This window comes from Semicossyphus pulcher, unplaced genomic scaffold, assembly GCF_022749685.1.
Source record: "Semicossyphus pulcher isolate SPU_LCO1_2020_fin unplaced genomic scaffold, fSemPul1.0.p SCAF_24, whole genome shotgun sequence".
Classification (NCBI taxonomy): domain Eukaryota; kingdom Metazoa; phylum Chordata; class Actinopteri; order Labriformes; family Labridae; genus Semicossyphus; species Semicossyphus pulcher.
Genome location: NW_027211698.1, coordinates 13,466,114 through 13,491,804, shown reverse-complemented (window position 1 = coordinate 13,491,804; position 25,691 = coordinate 13,466,114). Strand labels below are relative to the sequence as shown.

General features: G+C 43.4%; 2 protein-coding genes across 11 annotated transcripts; both read right to left on the bottom strand.

Moving 5' to 3' along the window:
• Positions 1 to 683: 683 nt before the first annotated feature.
• Positions 684 to 19,633, bottom strand: abi2b (abl-interactor 2b). Of its 10 annotated transcripts, XM_069675276.1 has the most exons (12): positions 19,503 to 19,633; positions 15,051 to 15,218; positions 14,047 to 14,223; positions 13,144 to 13,161; positions 12,424 to 12,530; positions 9,767 to 9,913; positions 8,280 to 8,404; positions 7,859 to 8,059; positions 5,820 to 5,981; positions 5,190 to 5,276; positions 3,251 to 3,436; positions 684 to 3,093 (listed from the first exon to the last, which is right to left on the bottom strand). In XM_069675276.1, exons 1-12 carry the CDS (start codon positions 19,617 to 19,619, stop codon positions 2,918 to 2,920), a joined length of 1,671 nt encoding a protein of 556 aa, XP_069531377.1. In that variant the 5' UTR covers positions 19,620 to 19,633; the 3' UTR covers positions 684 to 2,917. The 10 variants fall into 10 exon arrangements, with proteins under 10 accessions (XP_069531377.1, XP_069531382.1, XP_069531379.1 ...); XM_069675281.1 differs by lacking the exon at positions 7,859 to 8,059; XM_069675278.1 differs by lacking the exon at positions 9,767 to 9,913.
• Positions 19,634 to 20,169: 536 nt separating this feature from the next.
• On the bottom strand, positions 20,170 to 25,557 carry cyp20a1 (cytochrome P450, family 20, subfamily A, polypeptide 1). The gene is made up of 13 exons (XM_069675362.1): positions 25,389 to 25,557; positions 24,787 to 24,836; positions 24,483 to 24,649; positions 24,203 to 24,348; positions 23,953 to 24,120; positions 23,656 to 23,734; positions 23,038 to 23,150; positions 22,876 to 22,930; positions 22,395 to 22,515; positions 22,100 to 22,211; positions 21,558 to 21,622; positions 20,952 to 21,041; positions 20,170 to 20,838 (listed from the first exon to the last, which is right to left on the bottom strand). Exons 1-13 carry the CDS (start codon positions 25,458 to 25,460, stop codon positions 20,688 to 20,690), a joined length of 1,389 nt encoding a protein of 462 aa, XP_069531463.1. The 5' UTR covers positions 25,461 to 25,557; the 3' UTR covers positions 20,170 to 20,687.
• Between the last annotated feature and the right edge of the window lie 134 nt (positions 25,558 to 25,691).

The window sequence follows — 25,691 nt, the reverse complement described above, 5'->3', positions numbered from 1 at the left end:
GCATCGGGTCAGAAGATCGCGGGGGAACTACATTATCGCGCGAGAATTGAGAAATCATGCGATAACACCAATGCTAACAGAGCAACACATAAACTACAGTTCAGTTTGCACATCCGAGGTTGATTATCTGCTCATTTGTGCTTCTACCATGGAGGAGTACACTACTTAATTAAAAGCGTTCTTTTTTTTAGAGATTTCAGTGTTGATCTTAAAATAAACGGAAAAAACGGGAGCCTGTACCGGTCTGAACCATAGACTGTAGTAATTGGTCTCTGAACCAATGCTGAACATGGTGTTTTATTTTGAAATGACCGGATGCCGTATGCTGCTTTCGTGTGTGACTTCCTGTTCGGAACGATCTGCTCTGTTGAGCTTGACCAATACAGTCTATGAGCTTGACGCGTGTTCTTAATATTAAAAAAAAAACAAAAAAACGAATTTCTCAAAATAATAATCTATTATATCAAAATAATGATATCTCCAATTAAAAATGATGTGTTTAAAAACATTTCTCAAAATAGCTTTCTTGAAATAATCTCAAAAATACTGAGAGTTGATAGAAAGTTAGCTAGTTTCTCAAGATAAGATCCAGATACAGAGAAGATGCATGTTCTATTTAAATGTGCTTACATTGCCCAAAAGCTAGGCCTTCATGTGGCTTCACAAAAAAAAGGAACAACCAATAAATCTTAATAATTTTATTGTCTTTGTTCTCATGATTTTACAAATATGATACTTCTGCAATTCAACTTTAACTGTGCAACACAATGGCATTATGGACTGTTAAACTTGACATCCCGAGGGACGTCTGTGACTCCGGGGAGCTGTGAATCCTGCAGATCGAGGGCTTTGTTTTGTATTTTTTGAAGTGTCTTATGAGTGTTATGAAACAAGCTTCAATCTGGAGTGTTACATTAATCAACGTTCACCTCGGGGGGGGGGGGGTTTCTTTGTCCGCAGGATTCACTAGCAGCTTACACATGGAATTTTTCACCACGGACATGACGGCGGCTACAGTCAGAGGGGGGAGGAAGCCGGGTCCCTCCCTCTCCTCCCTCCTCCCTCTCAGGTCAAAGCGCGACTCCTCGGACGTGGGCTTGAGTTACAGTCTCTTTGGATGAGGCTGGTGGTTCCAGGTCGGAGCTGCAGGGCTGCTTGTCTTTTTAAGGATGGGTGATCTGGCCACGTAAGGTTTTTTGGGACACCAGTACAGATAAGAACAATGGCATGCAAGACTCACATACAGACCCACTTGTTATTATTTCTTTTTTTTTTTTTTTTTTAATAGAAAATAAAGATTCTGACATAAGTACAAGCACTGAGCCCTCGCAAACACCCAACAGCCAAGCGTATCGGAAACTTTACGGAGGACGAACGACGCCTAAACCGACGCCGTTGAGGAGTATCGGGGGCTTGCGACGGTTAAAACCATTTCAACACAACAGCTGGCTTCTTTTCATATTCAATAAGTCCCGTTTTGAGGACGTAATACATCTCACATTTATATTATTTCTTCTTCTACACCTTTTTTTTTTTACTACAAATGTATGTGCTTTTGATTTAAAACAACTCTGGGAGGAACTGGAGAAAGAAAAGTTTTTGTAGTTCAACGACACTCCACCCCACTCTGGCCGATTTTATTGCAAATGAAGTGAGAACCTCTGAACAGCAACACGCACTTCAATATGGCACAAGCGTCTTAGAAATGACCTAAATGCATCGTCGTCGTCGTCTTGGGTGAATATCAAAAACCAAACCACACCATATCTAAAAATATTAAGACATTAATCATCAGTAGAGCAGAAAAGAATATTTTTCCTCTTCCAAACATGCCGCTCTGCAAGCAAAAACTCAATTCTGGACCCGTTGGTGAAACAGCAGAAATAAAAAATCTTCTCAAATGCATTTGAACACTGCAAATGATTAGCACTCGAGCTAATACACTTCTATATTCATGACAGGAGCTGCAGACTTCAAAATCCAGGTTATTGTGCAACTGAGGGCATCACTTTCCTCACGTATACGAGGGCTGGATGACGGTTCCTTGTCCAGGAAAATGCACGCCGGACGAAAAAGTAAAGATTGTAGTGACTTAACTCGCCCCTCTTTAATATAAACTTAACTTTGAAAGAAAAAAGACGCAATAATATCTGTTTAAAGCACTCTCTCTCTCTCTCTCTTCCGGGATCCTTCTTTTATCTCCCTTCGTGTCACCTTAAGACATTTAATGTGCTTTTTTATCTAAGTGAATGTCAGCTTTGGCACGCTCCCTGCTGAGGTACCTAACCAAATATTATGTCAAGTACGGAAACTACTATTTGTTCCCCCCACCGAGGATATTGTTGTTGCATTATACTGTATATATAGAGAGGAGTTAGTTCTCTAAAACGTCTCTGGAGTGTTAAGTAGAAAATCTACACATTGAAGGCATTCTCCTCCAGCCCTTTCTTCGAGGCTGCGACGTGGAAATCCCGACTCAGCAGCCCAAACTCCCTCCTCACCATTTCTTCCACTACGAAAATCCAAATAAATATACGTTAAAATAAGGGCAAATTGGTAAAACAAAAAGAAAAAAATCAATGTAGTGACCTCTTAGTGTAACACAAAACTCTCAAAATACAATAACTCCATCACCGTCTGGTCCGGTCAGTCAAAAAAAGAATCAAAGAAATATTACAGGGAAGGATATATCGAGTAGTGGTTGTTTATGTCGAGAGAGTGACCGAGCTTCAGTCTGTCATGTTGCAACTTCTTTAAAAACTTCAAGCATCTTCCCCCCGTCTCTTTTCTTTCTTCGCCCGGAGGTGATCATGCTCTGTCTGATCAAAGTCTTTGACCTTTAACCCTTGGCTCCCCTCCCTCCCCCTTTTTCCCCTTCTCCCACCCTTCATCCGATCCGATGTGTGGGGGGGATTGTTCAGTCAGCGTAGTGCATGATGGACTCGACGTAGTTGCCGGGGAAGAGGCCCGTGGTGCCGTTCATCACGCCTTCATACCAGCCGTCGTCGTTCTTCTTGATCACGTAGATGATGGCGCCCTCCTGGAACGACAGCTCGTCCTCCTTGTCTCGGGCGTAGTCGTAGATCGCCACCACTGCAGGCGAAGAAATAAGTGATTTAGATGACAAATCTGATTGACATTATTCTGAGCCGACTACATCCCTATATGAAATGATTGAAGCGGCAGTGTCCGTATCAGTATTTTAAGGTGGATTTTTTATTTGCCCCGTGAGCGAGCATTAAAGGCTGACCTTTCTCCATGTAGCTTCGTGGGGCCCAGGGCGGGTCCTCCTCGGCGTAGGGGTCACTGTACTCCACCACCGCCGACTCTTCTTCATCTTCATCGTCCTCATAGTCCTCCGGCGGCGGGGGAGGAGGTGTGGGCTCTTCAAACACCGGCTCCTCTGCGGGCGGAGGTGGGGGCGGCACGTCTGAGACTAGAAATAGTTTTCAGGCAGGCGGGAAGAAAACGAAGAGCAATTAGAGGCAAAAAAAGAGGCATAAAAGACGACCGCATCCGTCGACAGGGACAGGGACTGGTTTTCTCATGCGTCAGAAAGAGGAGCAGAAACAGTCCATGCTGGGTGCATGAAAACAAACTGACTGATGTGACACGACAGGAAACAAAATCTGCTTTTAAAGAAACTCAAAAGGGAACGTTGTTTTGGGGATTCTTGGAAGAAATCAGAGTGAGAGCACACACACGAAAACAAAGATCATGCTCATGAACAAACACACAAACATGCGGCATCTTTCACATCATGCTGTACAAGTTTGTTCACTCTGTTTTTGAGTATCAACCACCAACATGTGCAGCCAAAGGGATCAGGAGTTATCACCATCTTTGCTGCTAAAAATGTACTTTTTTTTTATATTAAACAATGTGCTGCAAAACATGAAATTTGACAGTCTGCATCACCGATAAAATCTAAATTTACATCTTCTAGAAACATTTTTATTTCCTTATCAAGCAGGAAACGGTAAAGCTTTAGCTACATTTACACATACAGATGTTTTATACCGTTAAGAAACCCACAAATTGGACTAAGTGGTAAAACTATGTTAAATGGGTTAAAAGTCTTGAAGCGTCCTTGACTATTTTTGTTGTCAACAAATCGCATTAAAAGACCAAAACCAACAACGAGATGATCCTTCAGACAAGAAAAGCCTGAAGAAATTAGCCACCATGTTGCCCTGGGTTACACATCCTTCATCAAACTGAACAAACGCACTGTAGATTATCTTGACTCAATCCTTCATACACCGTCCTGCTGCTCGTAATTCCCCTTTGCCACCAAAATTAGCGCGTTGACCCGCTAATAAAGGGAGATTGTCTCTTTTCCCACTGCCAGTGGAGTATACTCCTGTCGTCTCTTTTCTGCTGCGTCACCGTCTGACGTCACAACCGCCGCCTTATTTGTTCTTCCCCTCGGATCAGAAGAAGCTCTCACATCTCACCGTCTTGCCAGTGTTGCTGCATCTTGCACGAAGCGAAGAACAAATTCGCCGCTGTATGTTGCTCTTGCGTATTTACGCGACAGCGACTTCAATGCTTGTCAAAGCATCGCGCCGGAAAGGAAGCGGAGATTAGCGTGTCGACCCGGGTTTCGTGTTCCCATGAATGCCGATCGGAGCCGAGGCGATAATTACCCGGGTCTACTGCAGAGTCATTTGACCCGTGTCTGAATGCAGATTGTAACCTTTCCCACTGAGCAAAAAAGCTGGATGTTAGCGGGTTTTCTGAGCAATGGGAAAGGGGCTTAACACTCACTACAGCTCTAAATGTGTAAGAATTTGCAGCAGAAGACAGTCCCAAAAATTCACCATGTCTTCCAGCTATCGTCGCTTGCGCTTGGTTCAAACTGCAGTGACACCTTTTTCCTAAAAATTTAAATAAATATATCTTCCGTTGGAACCTCGACAGACAAAAGAGAGACGTCGGGAAGTCCAAAGAGGATTGAAGTGTTGTTGGTTTTGGTCTTTTCATGGGATTTATTGTCAAAAAGAGGTTTAAAAAGTTATTGACGAAAAGCCTCAGTGTGCAGGAAACAGATCCCTGACGGAGCTGATGTTGGAGGGTGATCACTCACTCACTAAAAACTATTCCACCAATCGGAGGAGGAGTCACTGAAACTGTCGGGGAGAGGACAGGATCATGCAGGGGGAGCGAGGGGGCTAAAAGCCACTTACTAGTCTCCTGAACTCGGGCCACAAAGCCCATCAGAGGCAGCTGAGGGGTGATCTGCATGGAGGGGGGAGGGGGCGCGAGCGGGCCGGCTATCACCGAACAGTATCAATACACAGAGATGGAGTGAAGAAGGACAGACATGAGAACAGCAGAAAACAAATCAGGTTAGAAAAAGGAGAAAAGCACAGAAGAGAGATTAAGAACAAGATTCTGGCAAAGACCTGAGAAATCCACTATTAACCAACTCTGTTCACCTGTGGCTCCAGGTGACAGAACAACAGATGTGGTACAGGACCCTGATTGTGGACCATAGATTTTCCAAGCCACCTTTTATCATTACCGATTAATTAAAAGCTTGTTCCTGTAGAAAACTAAAAGACTAGTCAGGTTTAAAATGCATATTATATCATAAGACTACACGAAGAGATTAAGATCATACGTGTTGCAGTTGAAAGAGGAGAAAAGATCGCAAAGAGCAGTAAAGACAGAGAGATGAAGAGGTCGGAAGTCTGCTGAATGAAGTAAAAGGTGATAAGAAATGACCACAGAACACAGGATTGTATGTGTATGTTAGATTCACACACGTAAGAGTGACAATAAGCTCTGCATCTGCTCTCTTCTTCAAGCGGTACCTGGGTTCTGCGCGAAGTGTGGCCCCCCGTTCAGCTGGCTCTGGTTGTGGGTCACGTTGGGCTGACCGGTGACGGACGAGGGCCGGCGGTACGGCAGCGAGCCTCCCACCTGCTGGTTCTGCGGCGGCTGCACGGGGCGATTCATGCTGTAAAACTGAGCACCTGAGGGGAGATAAGGAAACAGCAGGGGGCAGCAGAGAGTCATTACAGAGGGCAAAAGCAGGGGGAGGCGTGTCCTGAACAGGAAGGTCAAGTTGCATTGCTCTTCCTTAAATGTACTGCTTCCTTTGACTTTTATTTTGAAGGGCATGGAAAAACAAAGTGGGCCCCTAGTTCAGAATAGTTTACAGCACAAATAGCATTTAACGTTCGAAAAATAAGGCCCAATCATTTCCATAATTCATCAATATTATTTGGCCGATAGAGTTCACCTTCTACCCCAAACAGCAGCGCTGTACATGAACACATAATTACTATATCCAGCCACACACACACACAATAAAGAGCGGCTGAATGAATTCTTATGAATGAAGAATTCACTGCGCAAGCACTTCACCACACAGCTCATGCATTATACATCAGAACAACATCATCGTAAACACAGAGGCAGGCAGCGGATGAGAAGCTGTGAGGGATGAAGAGCGGGGTATCCGGCTGCAGGCTGAAACGAAAAATCAGAGGCAGGTGGCAGAAGAGCTGCACACTCTCCAGTTAGAATCTTAAGACGGTTTTGATAAATATTCTGAGAGGAAGTGCTCGACAATGACCTTGAGTGTAATTTTGGAGCACTTGTGGCGAAATGGCTGCAGAAATCTCTTTTGAATGCAGATAAGAGCCTCCAGACCACATTATCTTGTTAACCTACAATTTCTGTACTCTATTATGAGTCTTAAACTCTTTGATTAGGGGTGCAGCCTGTGACATGTTTCTTTTGTTTTGAGATGATGCAGATGCAGGTTAATTCTAGCCTATGCAAAGTAATTCAGAAGCGATCTTAAAGGAGCAGCTCGCCCCTGGAAAAAGCCGCTGTCAGTCAAAGCTGGTGTTCTCTGTAATCGATAGAAGCAATAATATTTGAAATTGGCGCCACAGCTGTGGAGAAAGTTGTACAAACAGCTCGTGGTTTCGCCCATTCTACATTCCTACAACACCCAGCGTGCATTGCGCCACTCCTAAAGGAACGGCCCAGCGAGAGACGCTGGAGTGAAATACGACCGTTTCTCTGCGGGCGACGGCTCAGAGCGGTACAGAATCTGAAACACGACGAGAATATACCGGTGGATCGTCTAAAAAATCTTCAGGTCTGCAGTCGACATTTCAAACATGACGATTCTGAACGAGACATGACATCGGAGGCGGGCGTCCTAGATTTTGGATAGTTTAGCGAGCTCCCTGGCCTCCGCCAGAGGTTTTACTTAGTCTGGCGGAGGTTTTCCAGGGCCCACTGGAGAAGCGGATAGCGTCCTCCAAAGGCACAGACGGACTGAGGTTGAAAATTGATGAAATGGCCCTTTAAAAGACACAGCTTAACTAGTTCACTCACTTTAATATGAGCCAATGCTAAAATCAGAGTCCACTTACAACCGAGGGTTTACTTCTGATTTTTTTAAGCCTGCGCTGGAGATTGAATGACAGCTGTAACACCAACACAAACGAACCAAAACCAAATTGGCAAAAGACAAAGAGTTCAAACCCATTGGCTATCATTGTCTGATGCATTCGAGGAAGTTGGGAAATCTAAATGCTGAACGGCTTTCGTGACACAAGCGAATTTGTCTCAAGTTGAAATTCTTGATCTAGAACAGATTGTTAGCTGCTCACATGCAGATGTCCGTTTATAGAGATCAATACGAAGCTAAATCTGCGTCAGACGTTCATGTGTCTTTTAGCTGTGAGAAGCAACTTGATTTAAAAGAGTTCAAAAGGCAGAGACTATCCAGGGTGATGAGGTGCCGGTGAGGATGAATGCCAGGGGACGCAGGATGGAGGGAGGGGTGTGAGTCGGAGAGGATGAGCTTCTCCCACCGGGTTATACTCACCTTGTGCAGGGTTGCCGTAAGTAGCGGGGCCTGTGCCAGTGGGGGCCGCAGAGGCAGGGAGCTGGGGAGGGGGCGGGGGTACAGGCGGGATCTCTACAGGGGGGTTTGGGGCCTGTGGGGGGCCGTCTAGAGCAGAAGTGGGGGGTCCAGGGGTGGTGGCGGTGTTTTGGGGAGGTTTAGCGGGGTTGGATGGGATGGGGGCTGAACCGAGGGGTAAAAACAAGATAAGGAGGAAGAGAAAGGAGAAGTGAGGGAGGTCAAGACAAGAGCAGAGTGAGAAGGGAGGAAAGCTGATCCAGGGTTCATACACGATCTCATCTAGAAATTCATACGAGAGCGTGTCGGAGACCTGGATGCTCAACAAACATTAGTCAAGTTAGTTAGTTTCATCCTGCAGACGTGAACAGGAAGCAGGTGTTACCTGGGAAGGCGGTGGGCGGGGCTGGGGTCGGCACGGCGATGGGCACGCCCACACTGCCGCTGCCGCTGTTCTCTCGGCTGCTGCTGCGACTGCTGCTGGGGTGGCTGCCTCCGCTGCTGCCACTGCTGGTGGTGAGTAGTTCAGCAGACACGTCAGAGCAGAAACACTTCGACACACACGCCCAGTCACACCCTCAGACACTCCTATGTGACTCTATTGAAAATGTGATATTAAGCCGGATAGTTCCGGGGCCACAGGAGTTTATTTTAGACTTGACAATTGTTCATATACGTGGATATATGAGCATACTTTTTACTAGAGAGCACAACAGTTAAAAAAGTTACAGAAAAAGCACACCTTGCACGTGTGCTTAACGGATTTTGTTGGGCCATACAGCCACCTTTAGCACGATCATCAATGTTCTTGACTTCCTGAAACAGTCCCTGGGCCCCTCGAAATGTGCCTGCGTTAAAATTGGGCTAATAAACGATTAATTTACTTTAAAAAGGAAGCTAAGCTAAAAAACATCATGCTTCTCATCCAGCCTTATATTCTAGCAGAAACAACACCGAGCTGTGTTTGGCCTTCCAATAACTCACATTATTAATGTGGCACCCTCAAGAGCATTGATGTGTTAGCGTGAGCTGTTATGCCTTTGAAATGGCTATGTCACAGTGATAAAAAGAAGCAGCTGGAAGCCTCACCAAGGACACACGACACAGGTGACGCAGAAGACAAAGACAAAGATATGACACGCTGTTAAAGCTGGAAGCGTCAAGACACATGGGGGCAGACTTTTTTTCTCCGTACGACAGAAGAGAGCGCATGGCTGAGTGATGGAGAAAATGGGCTGTGGATGGAGCGGTGCAGATAAAGACTCGTGCTGAGAGGAGAGTCGGGGGAAAGTTATCTCGTCTATTTCCGGAGCAGAGATGTTAAAAACATTTGGTCAACAGATGGAGCCGATGACGAAACTTTTCATGTTTTCCCCCCAAATCTTGTGCTTTTACTCCTCTCAGGGCAACCAGCGGGATCTGTGAATGTTTCTGAGTTTTAGGGATGAAAGAGTCTCATCTTGGGAGACGAGCTGACTTTTGGTTGACAGGACTGTGGGGGCGCCGCTGCCTATCTAATGACTATTACCATAGGAACCTGCGTCTAGCCGTGCTAAATACAGCTCTGAATCTCCACCTCGCCCTCGTTTCTTTGCCCTTTTCTGAGCAGCGAGGAGAGGAAACAGGAGAGGGATTTCAAAATAAACTGGGGCATTTCCTGGGAGCTCCACAGAAAGGTTAATCTTGGTAAAACTTGTGAATTAACGTGGACTTTCCACGAGAAGTCATTTCAGAAAGAAGAAGAAAGGGGGAGAGGCATGTTGAGAAGCTGTCTCGCCTTTTAAGTGTAGGAAAGGAGAAGAAGAAGGAGGTAAGGGAAGAAGTGGGGCGTGTTTAAGTGTACAGAGGCATGCTGGGAGGGGGAAGGGGTACCTGTACGTGCGGTTCCTCTGATTAACGGATGCAGTGCGTGCAGGGCTCTGCTGGGGGGGCGCCATGTTGCGCGTCGGGCTCGAGACGTAGTCATTAGGGACAACGGGTGGACGCACCGGCTCAAGCGTCCGATAGGGGGAGTGGCGCCTGCGAGAGGGTCAGGAGGACAGGAGTCGAGGGGGGGAAGGAGGGAGGGGGCATCCACAGAGAAGTGTAGGGATAAGGGGGGAGGAGGAGGAGGAGGAGAGCAAGAAACAAACAAGTGCAAACTTAAAAAAATGGGGTGTGACAGGTGGTGAACGTCGGGGTTGGCTTGGGGTGAATCTTCAGGTGTTGGTGGGCGGAGGACGAGTCGCTGCTGCCGGCTAAAAATCACACGTCTGGATACCGTACGTTTGTTTGGGTATGAAGGTCGAAGGGCTCAAAAACAAGCTCAAATTAAAACACTCGAAGTCTTGTTTACTTCCAGAGAGCCAATTTGTGCTTATAATGTTGCTAATTCATTAAATAAATAATGAGAAAGAAAGTATGACGAGCTGTTTGTCGAACAGAATCTGTTTTAGATGGAGGACATTTTACATTTTCAAGGCACCTGAATTTAAGATGTTTTTTAGATTCCTGTCGTCCTCCTTGTTTCTAGAACCCTTCAAACTCATTAAATAAAACGTTTTAACTCGACAGCAGCGCTTTGCAGCCTCAGAATGTGGTGGCAGAAAAACACAACCCTGAGGTTTCTCGATCTGGGCCTGAAAAGATGTGCCGTTATGCAAATTCCCCAGCTGACACAGCGGGGTGACCCAACTCTGATGGTTGCTATGAGGAATATGGGGCAGCCAGGAGTGGGCGGGCTGGGTCACAAACACACAGCTGAAAGTAAATTCAAAAATAACAAACATAAAGAGGAATAACAGAAGATTAAATTAAAAACCACAAGTAAAGATGTCCGCCCGTAGCCTCAGGCTGCGGCAGGAGGTGCATCATGGAGGGTTGGAGCTGTGGCTGATTGGCATGCGTCTTGAAGGGACAAAGACACACACACACACACACGAGCACACCCTTTGAAGGTCAATATGAAGGGATGGACACGCTCAATCACTCAGAAAGTCAGGAGACAGACAACTGACACACACTTTCCCACATGTACGCACAGAAACACAAACAGCACTTTGACACCCAGGAAGAGCAACATGTATGTGCTGCACTAGCAGAGTCCCTGTAGGGTAAGAGACACCTTCAACAGTCAGACACAGAACAGGGAACGTCAAGAACATCTCCAGCTTTGACAACAGAAACAGTTTTCCCATTAAATCCACTGAAATCATTAACACAAGATGACAGACTCACTATCAGGGTGGTAATTTACCTTTTAACTACTTACTCTGATTAGGGTTTAAAAACATTTAATAAAAACACATTGAGTTAGGGCTGCACAATATTTTTGTTCTGCATTATTAATGCGATTTTAGAAAACATAATTAACAATCATACTTTTTATTATTTTGGACTTTTAAGTCTATTTGCTAATAACAAAACAAAAAACCCTTCCTACTTCTATCACTCTTGGTTCAGACTCTGACACCCGCATGAAAAAGTAGAGAGTAACGTTGAGGCGACACGTTCTTTATAAAACAAATACTAACAGACTTGTGGGCTGCACACAACATTGGCGGTGTGTGCGCTGCAGGTGTAGCCGCTAAAAGGTTTCTGTTTATGTAGCCCCAGCGTTAACCAGAGGTGAGGCCGTTAACGGGAATCCTCTTACCGACGTCACAGATGATGCCAGGATGATCGAGGCTCTGTTACGTGGGGGCCCTTACGAGTCCGGGTGAGGTAGTGTGTAGGTAGGTTGTTCACAGTTTACTCCTGTGCTGTGTTGAAGAGCTGCACTCATGTGATATCGGACGGACTTTTCTTGTGGATTAGACATCGTTTTGCAGCAGGCAACAAAAAAAATGGCAGCTTGGCGTATTTGACTTAATTTGTTTCAATATCGCACGTCCTGCGATGTGAATATTGCACATGTGCACATTGCAATTGCGGTTGTTAAACGATATATCATGCAGCCCTACATTGAGCTATATTTTTGGTGCAGAATTGTGGAAAACAATCCCTAAACGTGTGTATCATTTTTAGAAATGTAACAGCGAATATATTGGTAAATCTTAAAGCCGATATAGGAAGAGCAACAAGGATGATAAGTGGATGAATCATACTGTCTCTCCCATTAGTTTACAAATTGCCAGACAGATCAGAAACGTCATCTCGATTCAGAAAAAAGGAGTGTATGGGAGGTACAGTATGATTGCGTACAAGAAACCTTAAAATCGCCACATTTCAGCATAGAGTCTGGTGCGAAAATCTCTGAAGAAAAAGCGAGAAGTTTCTTTATAAAGACCCCGTCTCACCAGTACCAAAGAAAAACCAAAACAAAGTGACGAGATCTGAATTGCATTTTAAACCACCCCGAGGACGCTAATTAAACAAGGAGGTGAAGGGGTGATGATGAAACTGGGAGCAACTGGATCCCTCTGAAGAGCTCGTGGTTACTTTCATAAAGCCGCACAAAAACACAGCGACGCTCTGAACAGCCTCTGACGGACGCTGCGTCCATCACGTCCACCTGAACACGCGTCAAGGCGCCGGGCAGCGCTACATACCCAAGGGTCCCTTTCCCCGACATGGGCGGGCTGGGGGGCTTCTGTGTGGGGGGGTTGGTGCGAGGGAGTCCGCCTCCTCCTCCGGCCTTCATGTTCTGAGCGCTGGCCTGTGGGAGGAGAAGGAAAGCTTGTTTTCCGAAGAACTTAAGAGACAGGAAAATCCAAATAAAAGAAAACCTTCACAATAAAAGCCTGTCTTTAAAGGAAAGGTTTGACATTTTTAAAATTATATTTAATCATTTTTTATAGATATACATATAAATGTTAAATATGATGCTGGAGATGGTTAGCTTAGCATAAAGAGGTAGCCTGGCTGTATCAAAAGGTGCCAAATTCCACAGACTAGCGCCTCTAAAGCTCACTGATTAACACGTTACATCATGTTTATTTAATCCCCCAAAAAGCAGATTAAAAAATAGGATTGAAGGTGTTAATTAGTGCAGCTTTGCAGCCTTTGTTTCCCCCTTCAAATCTTTCTGCAAAGATAAGCAAACTGTCTCCAGCTCACTTTGAGCAGTGAGAAATGAAAGTGGTACCAATCTACTCATCCCACTTTCAAGTGCATTCCCTAAATGTCAAACTAATCCATAAACAGAAAACAAACTCATTTAAAGTAAAAAAGAAAGACAGGAAACAAAAAAACAAAGTCTCTCACAGCAATTCAACACAACTCACTCAAAAATCCTGCGTCATTTGAGGCTTTTACTTTGAAAGTCTTACCTTAAACCTTTGCAACCACTAGGGTTGATTACAAAGACAAAATTAGGCAAGCAGAGAAAAAAGGAGAGAAGAAGAAATCAGAGAATTAGTGTGTGAAGGAGGAAAAAGAAACAATTATTCATGCATGTGGTCCGCGAAGCCGAGCTGGTTAGATTCAGGCAACAAACGGCTTCCTGTTACAATCCGAGGAATTTGCTCTTTGTAAGGTGGAAGCCAGTGATTTAATGAGCTGGAAAACAAGCTCCTCTTTGTTTAGAAAGTCAGTGTAGAAACTCTCATTCACTTTTCCCACAATGCAGGCACCTGTTAGCAGCAGCAGGTAACAATTTTACACCAACAGGCCGCAGATTTAGGTGAATAAATGTCCTGGGTGACTTTCCCATCCTGCTGAAAAGCCCCATTGATTATTATCTTGTATTTCTTCTCGGTGAAACCAAATAGTGATAGTTTGACTTCTAGAAGTCCTTTCACAGGGAAGAACCCACCGAATCCTACTTCTGACTATGTTTTATGTCTAATCGCTCACTCATAAAATGTACTAAAATGACTCTACGGGAGTGGCTCCCACCCTTCTTTGTGTGCCAATCATTAATACGCAGCATCTATGAGTGTTTTAAATACATTTCTCGCTCTTGAGGTTATGCGTTTGAATCATTTCCAGAGTCCCAAGGACGTAAAACAACATATTAAAAAGGGGTAGAAAACAAGCATAATCTTCTAAACCAAACGTAGGAAATCCCAGCACTTGAGCAACTTATAACCCCTTCTCAAAAGACAAGAGGATTATCAAAAGTTCAATAACTTGATCGGTCAAAAAAGAGCCCACTTAAAACCTTTTACATTTCCACGAGCAGCAGTGATTGAACAACACAGAATTAAGGAAAGAAAGAATAAAACGGCCACCTTGACTCCGTGTCCCATGTCGTCCAGCATGCTGTAGTCGATGGGTTTGCGGATGTAGCGCACAGGCCTCTCGGGATTGGCCGGGGCGATGATCTTGTGTGTGCGGGACGTGTTCTTGTTGGTGGTGAGGATGCCGATCTCCCGCCGGGCCACCTTCTCTTTGTGGATGTCCACCGTCTGAGGAGGCAGAGGACAGGAGCCTTTCTTTAATAACCTGCATTTGTTTGATTTTAAAATCAAACCTGTGGCTTCCTATTTTCTAAACGCTAAAAGCCTGCAGTGTGTTTATTAGACAGGAAAGATGAGAGGAAGAACAGTGAAGAAAGTTATTGAAGCTGCAAAATCAATGCAAAAAAGATGTTTTTCAGCTCAGCGTGCCGCTCCGACACTCGCCTGCACTGCAGATATGCTGAATTATACATGCACACATGTGACGTGCACACTCTCTGGCTACGCTTCACTGCTAACAAGGCTACCGCAAAATTAAACCTGCAATAACTGACCTTTGTAGAGAACACAAACACTGATATATCATCTTTTCAGCTGGTAAAGTTATTGACACATACACCAGTGTGAAACAGCTTCGTGTCCACCTGATGAATGCAAGTCCAATTTTCACTCCCTTTAAGCTCCGTGTTTGGTCTGCACCACTGTGTAAGGACAGTATCTGGCTCTTTAGCTGCTAAGCAATCCTTCCTTTTCACCTGATTTATACTTGCTGCTGAGCATGCACTATATAGCAGAGCTTTGTTGCAGAAAACGGCACAATGATTACAGTTAGAGTGGCCCAAAAAGAGTAAAGATGTTGGCCTGACTGACGAACAATGAGCTGAAACTCCCTCTAAAGCTCCATAAAGCCACGGTGAGCTACAGATTGAGGCGGCGATTCTCGGATGGCTGCCTTAGTATCATATTTTTATTCATTTTTTCTTATAAAAATATTGATTAAAGCCAATTTAAGGGTTCTATACAGGATAATATCTAAATAGGACTGTGGATCCAACCTGTGAGATGTGGTTGATGGAGGACTCCATGCGGCGGAGCTGCGACGCCTGGATGTCGAGCATCTGCAGGACATTGTTGGCCAGCGTGTTGATCAGGTAGGCTACGCTGGCCAGAGACTGGGTAGTGTAATTCTTGGTCTCCTCCAGCGCCCTCTGCTTGTCTGGAGACTGAACGAGAGACGGGAAAGAGAGCAGAGAGAGATGAGTGACATTTCATTTGTAAAAAAGATAGATTTGCATTTTACACTGTGCAAAGGAAGCAGGAGAGAATTCTGCTAGCGTTGCACGAGGAGAGAATAAATAAGCTCAAAGTCATATGCCTGCACATTTCTTACACGTGGCATTTCTCATTATTTAAGATGTTTGCCATTAAACCAAACCTTGTAGCATAAGACACAAAAAGGAGGACTCCAGGAGCAGCTACAGTATACGTCTTATAAACTAAAACACCAGTGGGAACATTATTTCAATTTAGCGGCAGCAGCATGGAGGGAAAGCTTTCGGATCCAAGACAAAAACTATGTAATGGCAGGGATGTGAGTAACAGTTACGAGAGCCGCAGCCAGTGTGAAAGAAGTCCTCAGAGGCAGCGAGTCGGGCAGTGGTGGGTACAGCGTGGGCACATCAACAGGAGCATCAAAGGGCAGACAGATCCACTAATGTGTCTGCTGGGAAACTGTGTTCCTCACTGACACTGCAAGAACCACAGCATGCAAGGCTGAGATACATAACTGTTATTTAAGACTACTTCCAAGTTATTCTTATGGCAAGAATGGCAAATATGGCTCGTTTCGTCTTCTATAGTTGAAGCTTTAATTAGTCTTGTGTGAAAGTGAGCTGACTCTCTCACCAAAAAAGACGTTTAAAAGTAGAAGAATAATTGAAAAAAGGAATACTTAAAAAGTTCACCACTTCTTGTCTGACAAATCACACTGTTTTTATCAAGCTGGACCTGCAGCAATAAGTGGATCAATAGAATACAAGTCAGCAACTAATCTGATGTACAATTCATAATTCCTTTTATAAGAGTATAAGGAAGTTTCCTGCCTCTCAAATTGGAGTATTTAAATAATATATAAACAAATAATAACATCTACGTTAAGGCCAGGTGGTCGAATGTGACGAGCCTTTTCCCACCATTTTCCGTCGTTCAAATCTGGTAAATAATCTGCAGGGTAATTGATTAAGAAAATCAATAATGCGACCCGAAAACAAACAATTCATTATCTATTTTAAACCCAGCTTTTTTCTGTGCGCACAGATTGATTATAACGCGCTCCGGGTCACAGCTGCCTCCGTGCTGTGATTGGATATTGACTTATTGATTGATTTAATTTGATCTTTTCAAGTGAAATTTAAAGCTAGTTATTCTACGAAAGCCAACTGTCACTATAACCCACTTAAAATCTGGGGCTTCCGATAGATTTATAGAAAAGCTTTGTGTTTGTACAGTGCAGCTCTGTGTTCAATTGGACTTCTGTAACACACAGTAGATGCAGGCTGAATCAGAGTTAATTTCCATCTCCTCTCTGGCTGAACAGATACTTGATAAGTCTGAAAATGAGTAACAAGAGGCAGCACCTTAAAGCTACAAACAGGGGGGTCCCCACTCATCTATTCTCTTTCATGTGAAACGCCGAGTGCTCGTGATGTAAGATACATTTCTGGAGAAATCCAGTGCTATCCAATCCCACAAATCATCACAGTCTGCACACAAACAGCATCACTTGAAGGAGCGAGGAGGGTGCAGTGCTGCTGGAGCATGAAGACAAACAGGTTATGAGGCGAAAGTCAGGAGTGAAGCTGAAGCTGCTTCCTGCAGGGCACAAAAAACATTTCTGATGTATGCGGCACACTCGTTAATAGACTGGCGATACTGGATTTTCTTGGAGAGGATGAATGCACGGAGCGATGCAACAGTTAGCCTCAATGTTACCTGCATTTCTTTAGCTGAAGATAAAGGAATATTCTAGGGATGCACGGTATTATCGGCATTGGTATCTGCAGATTGTGGCTTGTAAATTACATATTGGCATCAGCTGATGTCATTTTTCTGCTGATATTTTCCACCGATAAAGACGCTTTAATCATGCCTTACTGCTCGATGATACCCCAAAAAAGCTTGACGTAATGCTACGACATTAACTCGTAGCATTACGAGTGTTTGCACGCACTCCCTGCACCACGCCTCTTCCGTCAAGCGTGAAGAAGGGTGCAAGATGTCTGTGGTATGGCAGCTGAGCTACGTTAGGCATGATATGAATTCCCCTACAGGGGAGACTTGATGCTCTCTGCAATTAGGTGGAAAAAAACACACAAGCCTAATATATCGGTATCGAAATCGGCAAAAAGAGTTGGAAAATATCGTGCACCCCTAGAAAATTCACCTTATAAAAGTTCGTCACATACTACATTTTTGGGGCCTTTTACTTTGGTGTGTTTCTTCAATCAGACATTTTTTCCTCTCCTAATACCAGCGCATCAACTCAGGGTATATGCTGATTATTGATCCTTTCTTTGTCCTGGATTAAAATCAGGGAAGCAGAAGATGAAGAAACTGTATTTATTTCAGATTGATCGATCCACCTCTCAACCCTTGCACAGATCTAGTGGGTCATATCTAGAGGTTTGCATTATACCTGCCCCCTAAAAGTTGAGGATTCAAATAGTCATTGAGGAAGAGCCTTTAATATTCATCGTTCACAGGTTTTTAATGAGAGACAGTTTATCCACAGTGGTCTCCTCCCCTCCAAAACAAACACTGTGATTAAATCTGGCAAAAACACAGAACAAAGCTGTCTTTAATGTAAAAAACAGTGTCTCTGAACATCAGGTGGGGCTGCAGGCTCAGCTGCCACTAGCCTGTTTGTCTGAACAAAACATCAATGACTTTTGGAGGAAATTCAACCTCTTTTTTTTCTACTAGTGGTACAAAAAAGTGCAGGGATTGGTATGTCACTACACAACCTTTTCTCTACCGTTTATCTCACTATATGCTAGCTATCGCTTCTCACAAATACAACCCACACTAGAACGAAACTAAACTCCCCATACTCCTCAGGTGGTTGTTAAAAACCAACTGAAATGTGCTAAGAATCAGACAAGTGCTGTACATTAACAAAAGGGGTTGCATTTTAGTTCACACACCTGTAGGAAGTGCAAAAGGAAAAAAATATCTACACTATCCCGGCCACAGGAGCTTTTATGATTGAAGCACTCTCATGACAACCAACAAGTTCAACAAGTGTCCACTCCTACATGACTAATACTACACAAATCCAGGCTTAGAGTCAGACATGGTAGGGTGAAGATGTAAATTAGAGCGGAGAGTGAGAAGGGAAGTATCCCAGTGAATTCCCCTCCGCCAAATATTTCTGTCCTGCTGATCTATAAGTGGGAATACCCATCTGACAGCAGATAGGAAAACCTTGCAGCATGAAGAGAAAACAGGGCAGCATGCCAGACGAGGAAGCTGCCAACATCCAAGGGCCGCCGCCGCCGCCTTCACAGGGCAACCTGTCAAACCTGATCAGCCCTGTTCTTCAAGGATGTCAAATTTCAGCATCACACCTCATCAAAACCTCTCTCGGCTAACACTGTGGTCCTAAATTTTGAAACATTGTGACAATTCAAAATGCAATGTAATCAAAATTACAGGAAGAGAGAGATAAAACCTAAAAATTACAAAATAAAAGCTTGCACACACAAGACAAAAAGCTGCAAATTAGTCACATACTTCATGGGAAATGTTGACTCAGAGATGCAACATTTACACTCTCCCTGACTTGAACAATTTATGAATGAAGATAAGAAACTGCACTTCTATAGGGTTGAAATTGAGCATTTTCAGCAGTTAAAAGCAATAAAGTGCACGTGTATAATGTAGCTAAGGGAGGGTTTCTATGCTACATCATAAATCATGCCTTGTTGGTAACATTGTCACGGCGGTTTATCATCTGTCAACCAAAACTCATTACACATTAATCTGTCTTGATATCTCGTCCTACATCTCCGGCCGGTGCATGATCAGCTGGCTGCTGTAGCGGTCAACGATTGATCCCGCAGAGAGCAGGGAAATTGATTTTCACAGTGCCTGTTTGCTTATTTAGACCGTGGGGTGACGCCGACCAGCTGGCTAGCAGGCTAAAGCATTAGCACACGATGGATGTACAAGTCACACACAATGTTATATCAATAAAAAATTAAATTATAAACATTTTTGATACCCCTTGACATTAATGAAGCAGGGAAATTAAAATGTACGTGTCAGTTGTCTTATAAAATGCCATGACAGTTGGTTGTTTTTGCGCTAGCTGAGGCTAGGTAGTTAGCTGGTTAACGGCTGCATCACATCGGTAGCGTTAGCAGCAGCTAGCCTGCTAGCACCAGCTCGCCCCACCGTCAAAAAATAATTACTACAACGTCTCTCCTTTCACAAATGTGACAGCCTACCTGGACATAGTTGCTCTCGCAGTACTCCGCGACTCTTTCCAAATTCGTGAAACTGTCTAGTAGTGCGCTTCGTCCTGCTGGAATCTCCTCTTCTAGTAGCATTTGTAACTCCGCCATTTTCACATCTTTATCAGAGCAGTGTGAGTGTGTGTGTAGGAGGGCTCAATAGCGCTCAGTGGTTGTGTGCGGTACTGCAGGGCTCTCCCATCAGCTGGTGGGGAGAGCAGGTCTTCCCAAAATGTATGTTTTAAAACAGAAACGCAATAAAGCAGAATCTCAATTGATAAAGTGGGTTGCAAAATATCCTATTAAACCCCTTTAATGCAGGTTTATTGCAGTGGCTTTTTTTATTAGTTTTCTGCACCAGGATATTCTACTTTCAAACTAAGTCAAAGAATAAAAAATACTTTTAATAAAGACGACTGTATTTATCTGCCTTAGGGAATCCATCTTTCATCACTTCCTCTGCACAGGAAATAGAAACTTGTTGATGGGCCCTTCAGCAGCACAGATATTAGCTCACAAACTACATTTATTTCACATTATACTGCCTCTCTAAAAATTAGTTTTAGGTGGGAAACTTGCTTATTAAAAAAGTTGTGATATTAAATATTCATAAAATGAAAAGGATGACACAACACAGAAAATCCTCATACATATTTAATAATATGTAAGATGCCTAAAAAGGTAATGACAGTTCTCAGTGGCCTGTGGGTTGTGATAATGAACAAACAAGCCACATGTCAAACAGACTTTTGACTCAAGGCAGTTGCACTTGGCAGCACAAGGTGTTTTTTTCTCTACATCGTAGAGTTATAAACCACATAATTGCCTCCTTTAACAGATGAAGCCTTTCAACAAGTGGTTATCGGCTCTGTGGACAGGCAGTGTATTAATGTGTGTAAGGCCTCAGATTTCTGTACAGTAAAAAGCACCAGAAAGATGACCATGGAAAGACGAGGGCGGTGCCAAAAAATATCATCTATGTTGGCTAAAAGAATGATGCAAATGAACTATTTAATATAATTAAAAAGGCAGAAGTTATTGTGATTTATTGTTTGAAAAAAATGATTATCTGGCTTCACTGTTGAAGGAATACTTTGCTGGTAATTGATTTAATCAAGATGTTAAATGGAGACGCTTCGGACAAAAGAGAGCGCTACTCTGCAGGGGTTTAATCAAAGACTAGCTTCTTCTGCTGACGGTGATCCAGGTTTCGTCTTTAGGTGTGGACACCAGCTCGGATCTGACCTCCATGACTTGTCCCTTCAACTGGTGGAGCTTCAGCTGACGCACCAACGTGCTGAGCAGGACGGTAGCGACGGTGTACGCGAACCTGACAGAGAGAACAAATATATTTAATTTTTTATGAACATTAAAGTACGCAGTTAACCTAACACACGCTCTGTAACAGAAATACGTTTTTGTAATGCAGCGTTTAGTTTGTACCTGAGCTCAGGGCACGTTTGATTCCCAGAGAATCCAAGCAGACAGAAGCTCTTCGTGGCTGATTCCTCCTCAAATCGATCTGGGTCGAACCTGAGGGACGCCACAGTATCAGAAATTAAAAAATCTTTAAATGTATTAAATCATTAAATGTAATGATAACGAATAAATAATCATTATCTTAAACCTGAAAGATAACCCCCAACCAATGATGTGCTGCCATACTATATAAATGATCAACATTTCTGTGTGTTCAAGTTCTTTCTGTACTTATACCATAATGAGCAACAAACAACGATTCCCAAAATGCCTTGCGATAAATACCAGAAAGAGAAAGTAAACTTATTGGATCAATAAAAATATGAGTGGACACCTATGCTAGGTTCTGTATGAGGCTATATTTGAGCTAAATGCTAATATGATAAGGCTAGTATGCTAAATGCTAAGTGCAATGTTTACCATCTTATTTTAGCATGTTAGCATGCTTATATTTGCTTATCAGACCCTGGATTTCAGGATATAAACCTTCCTCAGCCTTGGAGCTCACACAAAAGTCCTCAGAGACATATGGACAGATTCTACTGATGAACATGTTTAATGTAAGTGCACCTGTATGGGGTGCTCCAGGTCTCAGCGTCCTGCAGGACAACCCCCAAAGCGTAGATGACCAAAGTCTGAAATATGACAAAAAGGAAACTTTGGTATTTTAGACACATCAGTGTTTATTTACACATATTTTCACCTTTAATGAGTCTCTTTAAATTCCCTTAAGGTTCATTTTAATGTCTTATGTAAGGCAGTCTGAAGAGCCTTGCCTTGCTGTCCCTATTTTTTTATTATTTTCAGATCTAATATAATGTTTTCTTGTACACCTCAGGGGAAATAAGTCTACATAAAATAACAAACAAGGACCAGAAAAAGCAATAACAGAGCACTGAATCTAAATTATTCTGTCATTTTGCCTGACAAAATCTGACTCTGGATTTGGATGAAGACTGTCCTGAAATCCACTTTTCAAATGTAAAACGGGTCACAGATGCTCACAGTTCCAATACATAACAATTATTCAATAATGTCAGAACTGTGAAGATCATTTCATAACGTGATGTGCTGAAGAGACATAAATAGAAAGGAAGCAGGAAAGCAGATACCTCTTTGGGGATGACATGTTGATCGACTTTGCCCTCCACTTCCTGAAGCCGAGCCGCCACGGGGGTCAGCTTGGCCGTCCTCACCGTCTCATTCAGGACCTGCTGGCAGTATCTGTCCAAGGACAGAACGATGATAAGATTGTGGTTATTGAACGCATCAAACATGACGGGATGAAATTCCTTCCTCTCCAATCATGCAAATCTGTGTCATCTTATAAACACAGGGACAACATGCCTTGTCTCTTCATGTTTACATGGGTTCGATTAGTCATAAAGCCAGGTCCAAAGATCTTACTTGAGCTGAGGGATCTTGTCAAAAGAAACTGGATCTGAACCCAAAACCTCCTCCAGCTCCTGGTACAGTTTGTCCTGGACTTCCTCTGAGGTGGACAGGAAGCGAAGCGCCCAGATACACACTGCCAAATGAGCATGTTACATTAAGGTTTCAGGATTTATCTGAAAAAGGAGCGTTTGATTTCCTGTTGTGAAATTTGGCAGGTTTTTTCCTCAAAAGCCAAAAATATCTGCTCTTACTTTTTTATGGTTTTAACTTGTTAGACAGAGGAAAACAGGGATCGAGTTGTTAACAGAAAATTAACCTTCCAGGCACTTTAAACATTGATTAATCATTTGTTTGTTTGACATTTGAATATGTCCAAAGAGCTCTAGAAAATTGAGATTAATCTTAATTATTTAAGCAAATAACAAGGAGAGTCATTAATTGCAGCCATAAATAATCAGCCAATGAACAAAGACTTGATGGGTGTGTGACTTACAGTTGGCAGTGATGGCACATCCGGCCAAAGTGAAAACCATACAGTCCTCCATGATCTGAAACACACAACAAAAATTTAACTTCAGCACTTTTCAGACCTTCATGGGGACTTCTTTAAGGCGTCTTCTGGGTGTCCAGAATGTGTGACTCCATCAGTATTCACCTGTCGCTCTGTGAGGCTGGACTGAAGCAGAGCGTCCACAAACACCGTCTGCTTCCTCTGGGCTTTCCTCTCCCTCGCCACTGACAGCAGCACGGACTCCATCTCCGACAGAGCTGAACATCCAGGAGGAATAAACATACAAAGACATGTTTCATGACCTTATACACACGTGAATCTGTTTTACACTCACACTCGGGTTTAAAAGACTGCATTTAAAGCTTTCCAGACAGAACCCAAAATTAAGTCTGAGTAACAAGTATCCTTGGCAGACAAATCAATAAAAGCCACCCTGTTCACTGATTAAAGCGGTGGTTATGCACAGTCGGTATCCGCTCTCAGTCTCTGTTTCTAGCTGCCAGTCAAGCTGCTCTACACACAGAGATTATGTCTGAGCCTCTGCAAACTTTCCCTCCTGTTTCTGCAGAGCTGAGCAGACAGACGCAGCTCAAACGTGTCAACAAAGAGCAGGTGTGATGGGGCAGAATTTAAAATAAAGACAAAGACAAAAACAGAGACTCAAAAGACGAGAAAAGAAAGACAGAGGGTAGTTTAGTAGTTTACATAAATCCCCCAACATTTTAAATTTAATAAGTCTGTTCTGATGCAAACTGCACTCACCCTTTTCATAATGTCCTTTCCTGGTGGTGCTCTTCTCCAGCGAGCCGTCCAAGTAGCCTTTACCGATTTCCGACCAGATCTGACGGCGCCAACATGAGTTAGAAAAAGAGGAAAACCAAACAAACGGACCATTTTTTAACAGAAATTTAACAGGTCCGGTTTTTAACGCATTTATTAACCCAAAGGAACTCATATGAGCCAACATACAGGACATATTCTCTCTCTAATTTAATGGCAAAGTCAGATGCACAAAAAACACTTTGAATAAGCACAACGACATCTCGTCTTTTGTCTCACCGCGTCATGGTTCTTGCGGAAGGAAATGACCTCATCGTTGTTTCCGAAGCTCTCCCCCAGAGCCAGCTGGGTGACAGTCTTCATGGCCAGACCAAGCAGGTGGGCGCACAGCGGGATGTGTTGATCCTCCGGGAACGATTTCCACTTTCCCACCAGCTCGTCCACCAGCTAAGTAAAAGAAAACAAACAGAAGATGTGGAGAGGTAGAAGTTTGCATTGGCAGAAAGGTGTTTTAATCAGCGATACAAACCTTGAGCACAAGAGAGAAGTTGTTATTCAGCGTGTTGTTGATGGCACTCTCGTACACCTTTTTCCTCATGATGCTCTCTGTGGCTCCGCCTCCCATCCCCGACTGGTAACCTAGCAATGACTTTAGCATCGTCTCAAAGGAGTCAGCTGAGAAAAACACAGGAAAGATTTGGGGTTTTTTATGTTTACATTTTCAGAAATACAGAAACCTACCATAGAGAGGCATCTAAATTCAGTTGGACATTAAATTGAGAAGAGGATGAAAATCCTGCTGCACTCACTGGTGTGGTTGGGGTTGATGTGTTGTCGTAGCTGTTGCACAGAGCCCAGGCTGACCACCGGCCGGGCGCCGAACCAGAACGACGCCACAGGTCCGAACTCCTGATGCAGACTGACCAGGAACTCATGCAGACTGCCTTTGTTCACAATATCCTGCAGGTTGCCATCCCTGAGAGAGCAGAAAGACATGATGTGAATTCAATGCGGCAAGTGTAACATGCCTTGGGCTGGTTACTGAATCCTCTTGTGTATGAACTTAGAGTACCCTGTTACAGAAAAAAAACATAGGTAAAGGTGACAACTTACTTCTCATCTGTAGGGTTGAGACCTGGGACGCCAGAGGCCCTTCTGGATGACTGCAAACATGATTTAGAATCAGGTTTCCCCATTAGTGTTGATTATTTTTCAGTAATTAGAAGATTATGTCAATACAGATAATGTATTGTCTACACTGGAGTTCAAAGACATCTATAATCTATGCTTATGTGTTGATAGGTTGTTTAGAAATGCCCCATTCACAGCTAGAGCAGATAAGTTGAGTTTTCCATTCAGCAATATGGAATCTCATTAAATTATTTCGGGTAAACTGGGCATACAAGCGACGTACTAGACAGCAACTATTTCCAAATATTTCACTTTAAAAGCTAGTCCATTTAGGCGGATAACGGTGCTCGTTAACGCCCACTACCGATTCTTATAGTTGTATTTCACTGAACCAGGATAATGATTGGTGTGTCGGATGAACGCAAAAATTAATTTAAGATCTTAAATGATGATATTTATGACGTTTGACATTAAATTTACACTATTTTAATATGATAGTGGTGTAACTCTTCTAAAATCTGAGGACAACAGAGCTACGCAGCTAGCATGAACTTAAAGCTAACTTCAAACTTGCACCGACTTACCGGGTATAAATACAGAACAGCGCAGATTAAAATGATGACAAACGTGACAGCAAAGATGGCAAAGTCCAGCATGACTTCTGTCTTTCAACAGCACCACTTTGCTAACTTTTAGACATGAATATCTGGAGGTTTCCACCCCAACTGATAACGGTTACCGTTACCACGTCAACAGAAACTGAACGGACAAAATTGCTTCTCTGTGTTCGACTACACAGTCTTGCTTGTGGGCAGACCAAACTAATTAACCTCAGAATAATCGATGGAGAAAGTTGCTTTTTAAAAGGCGTAAATAGTTCGTCAATA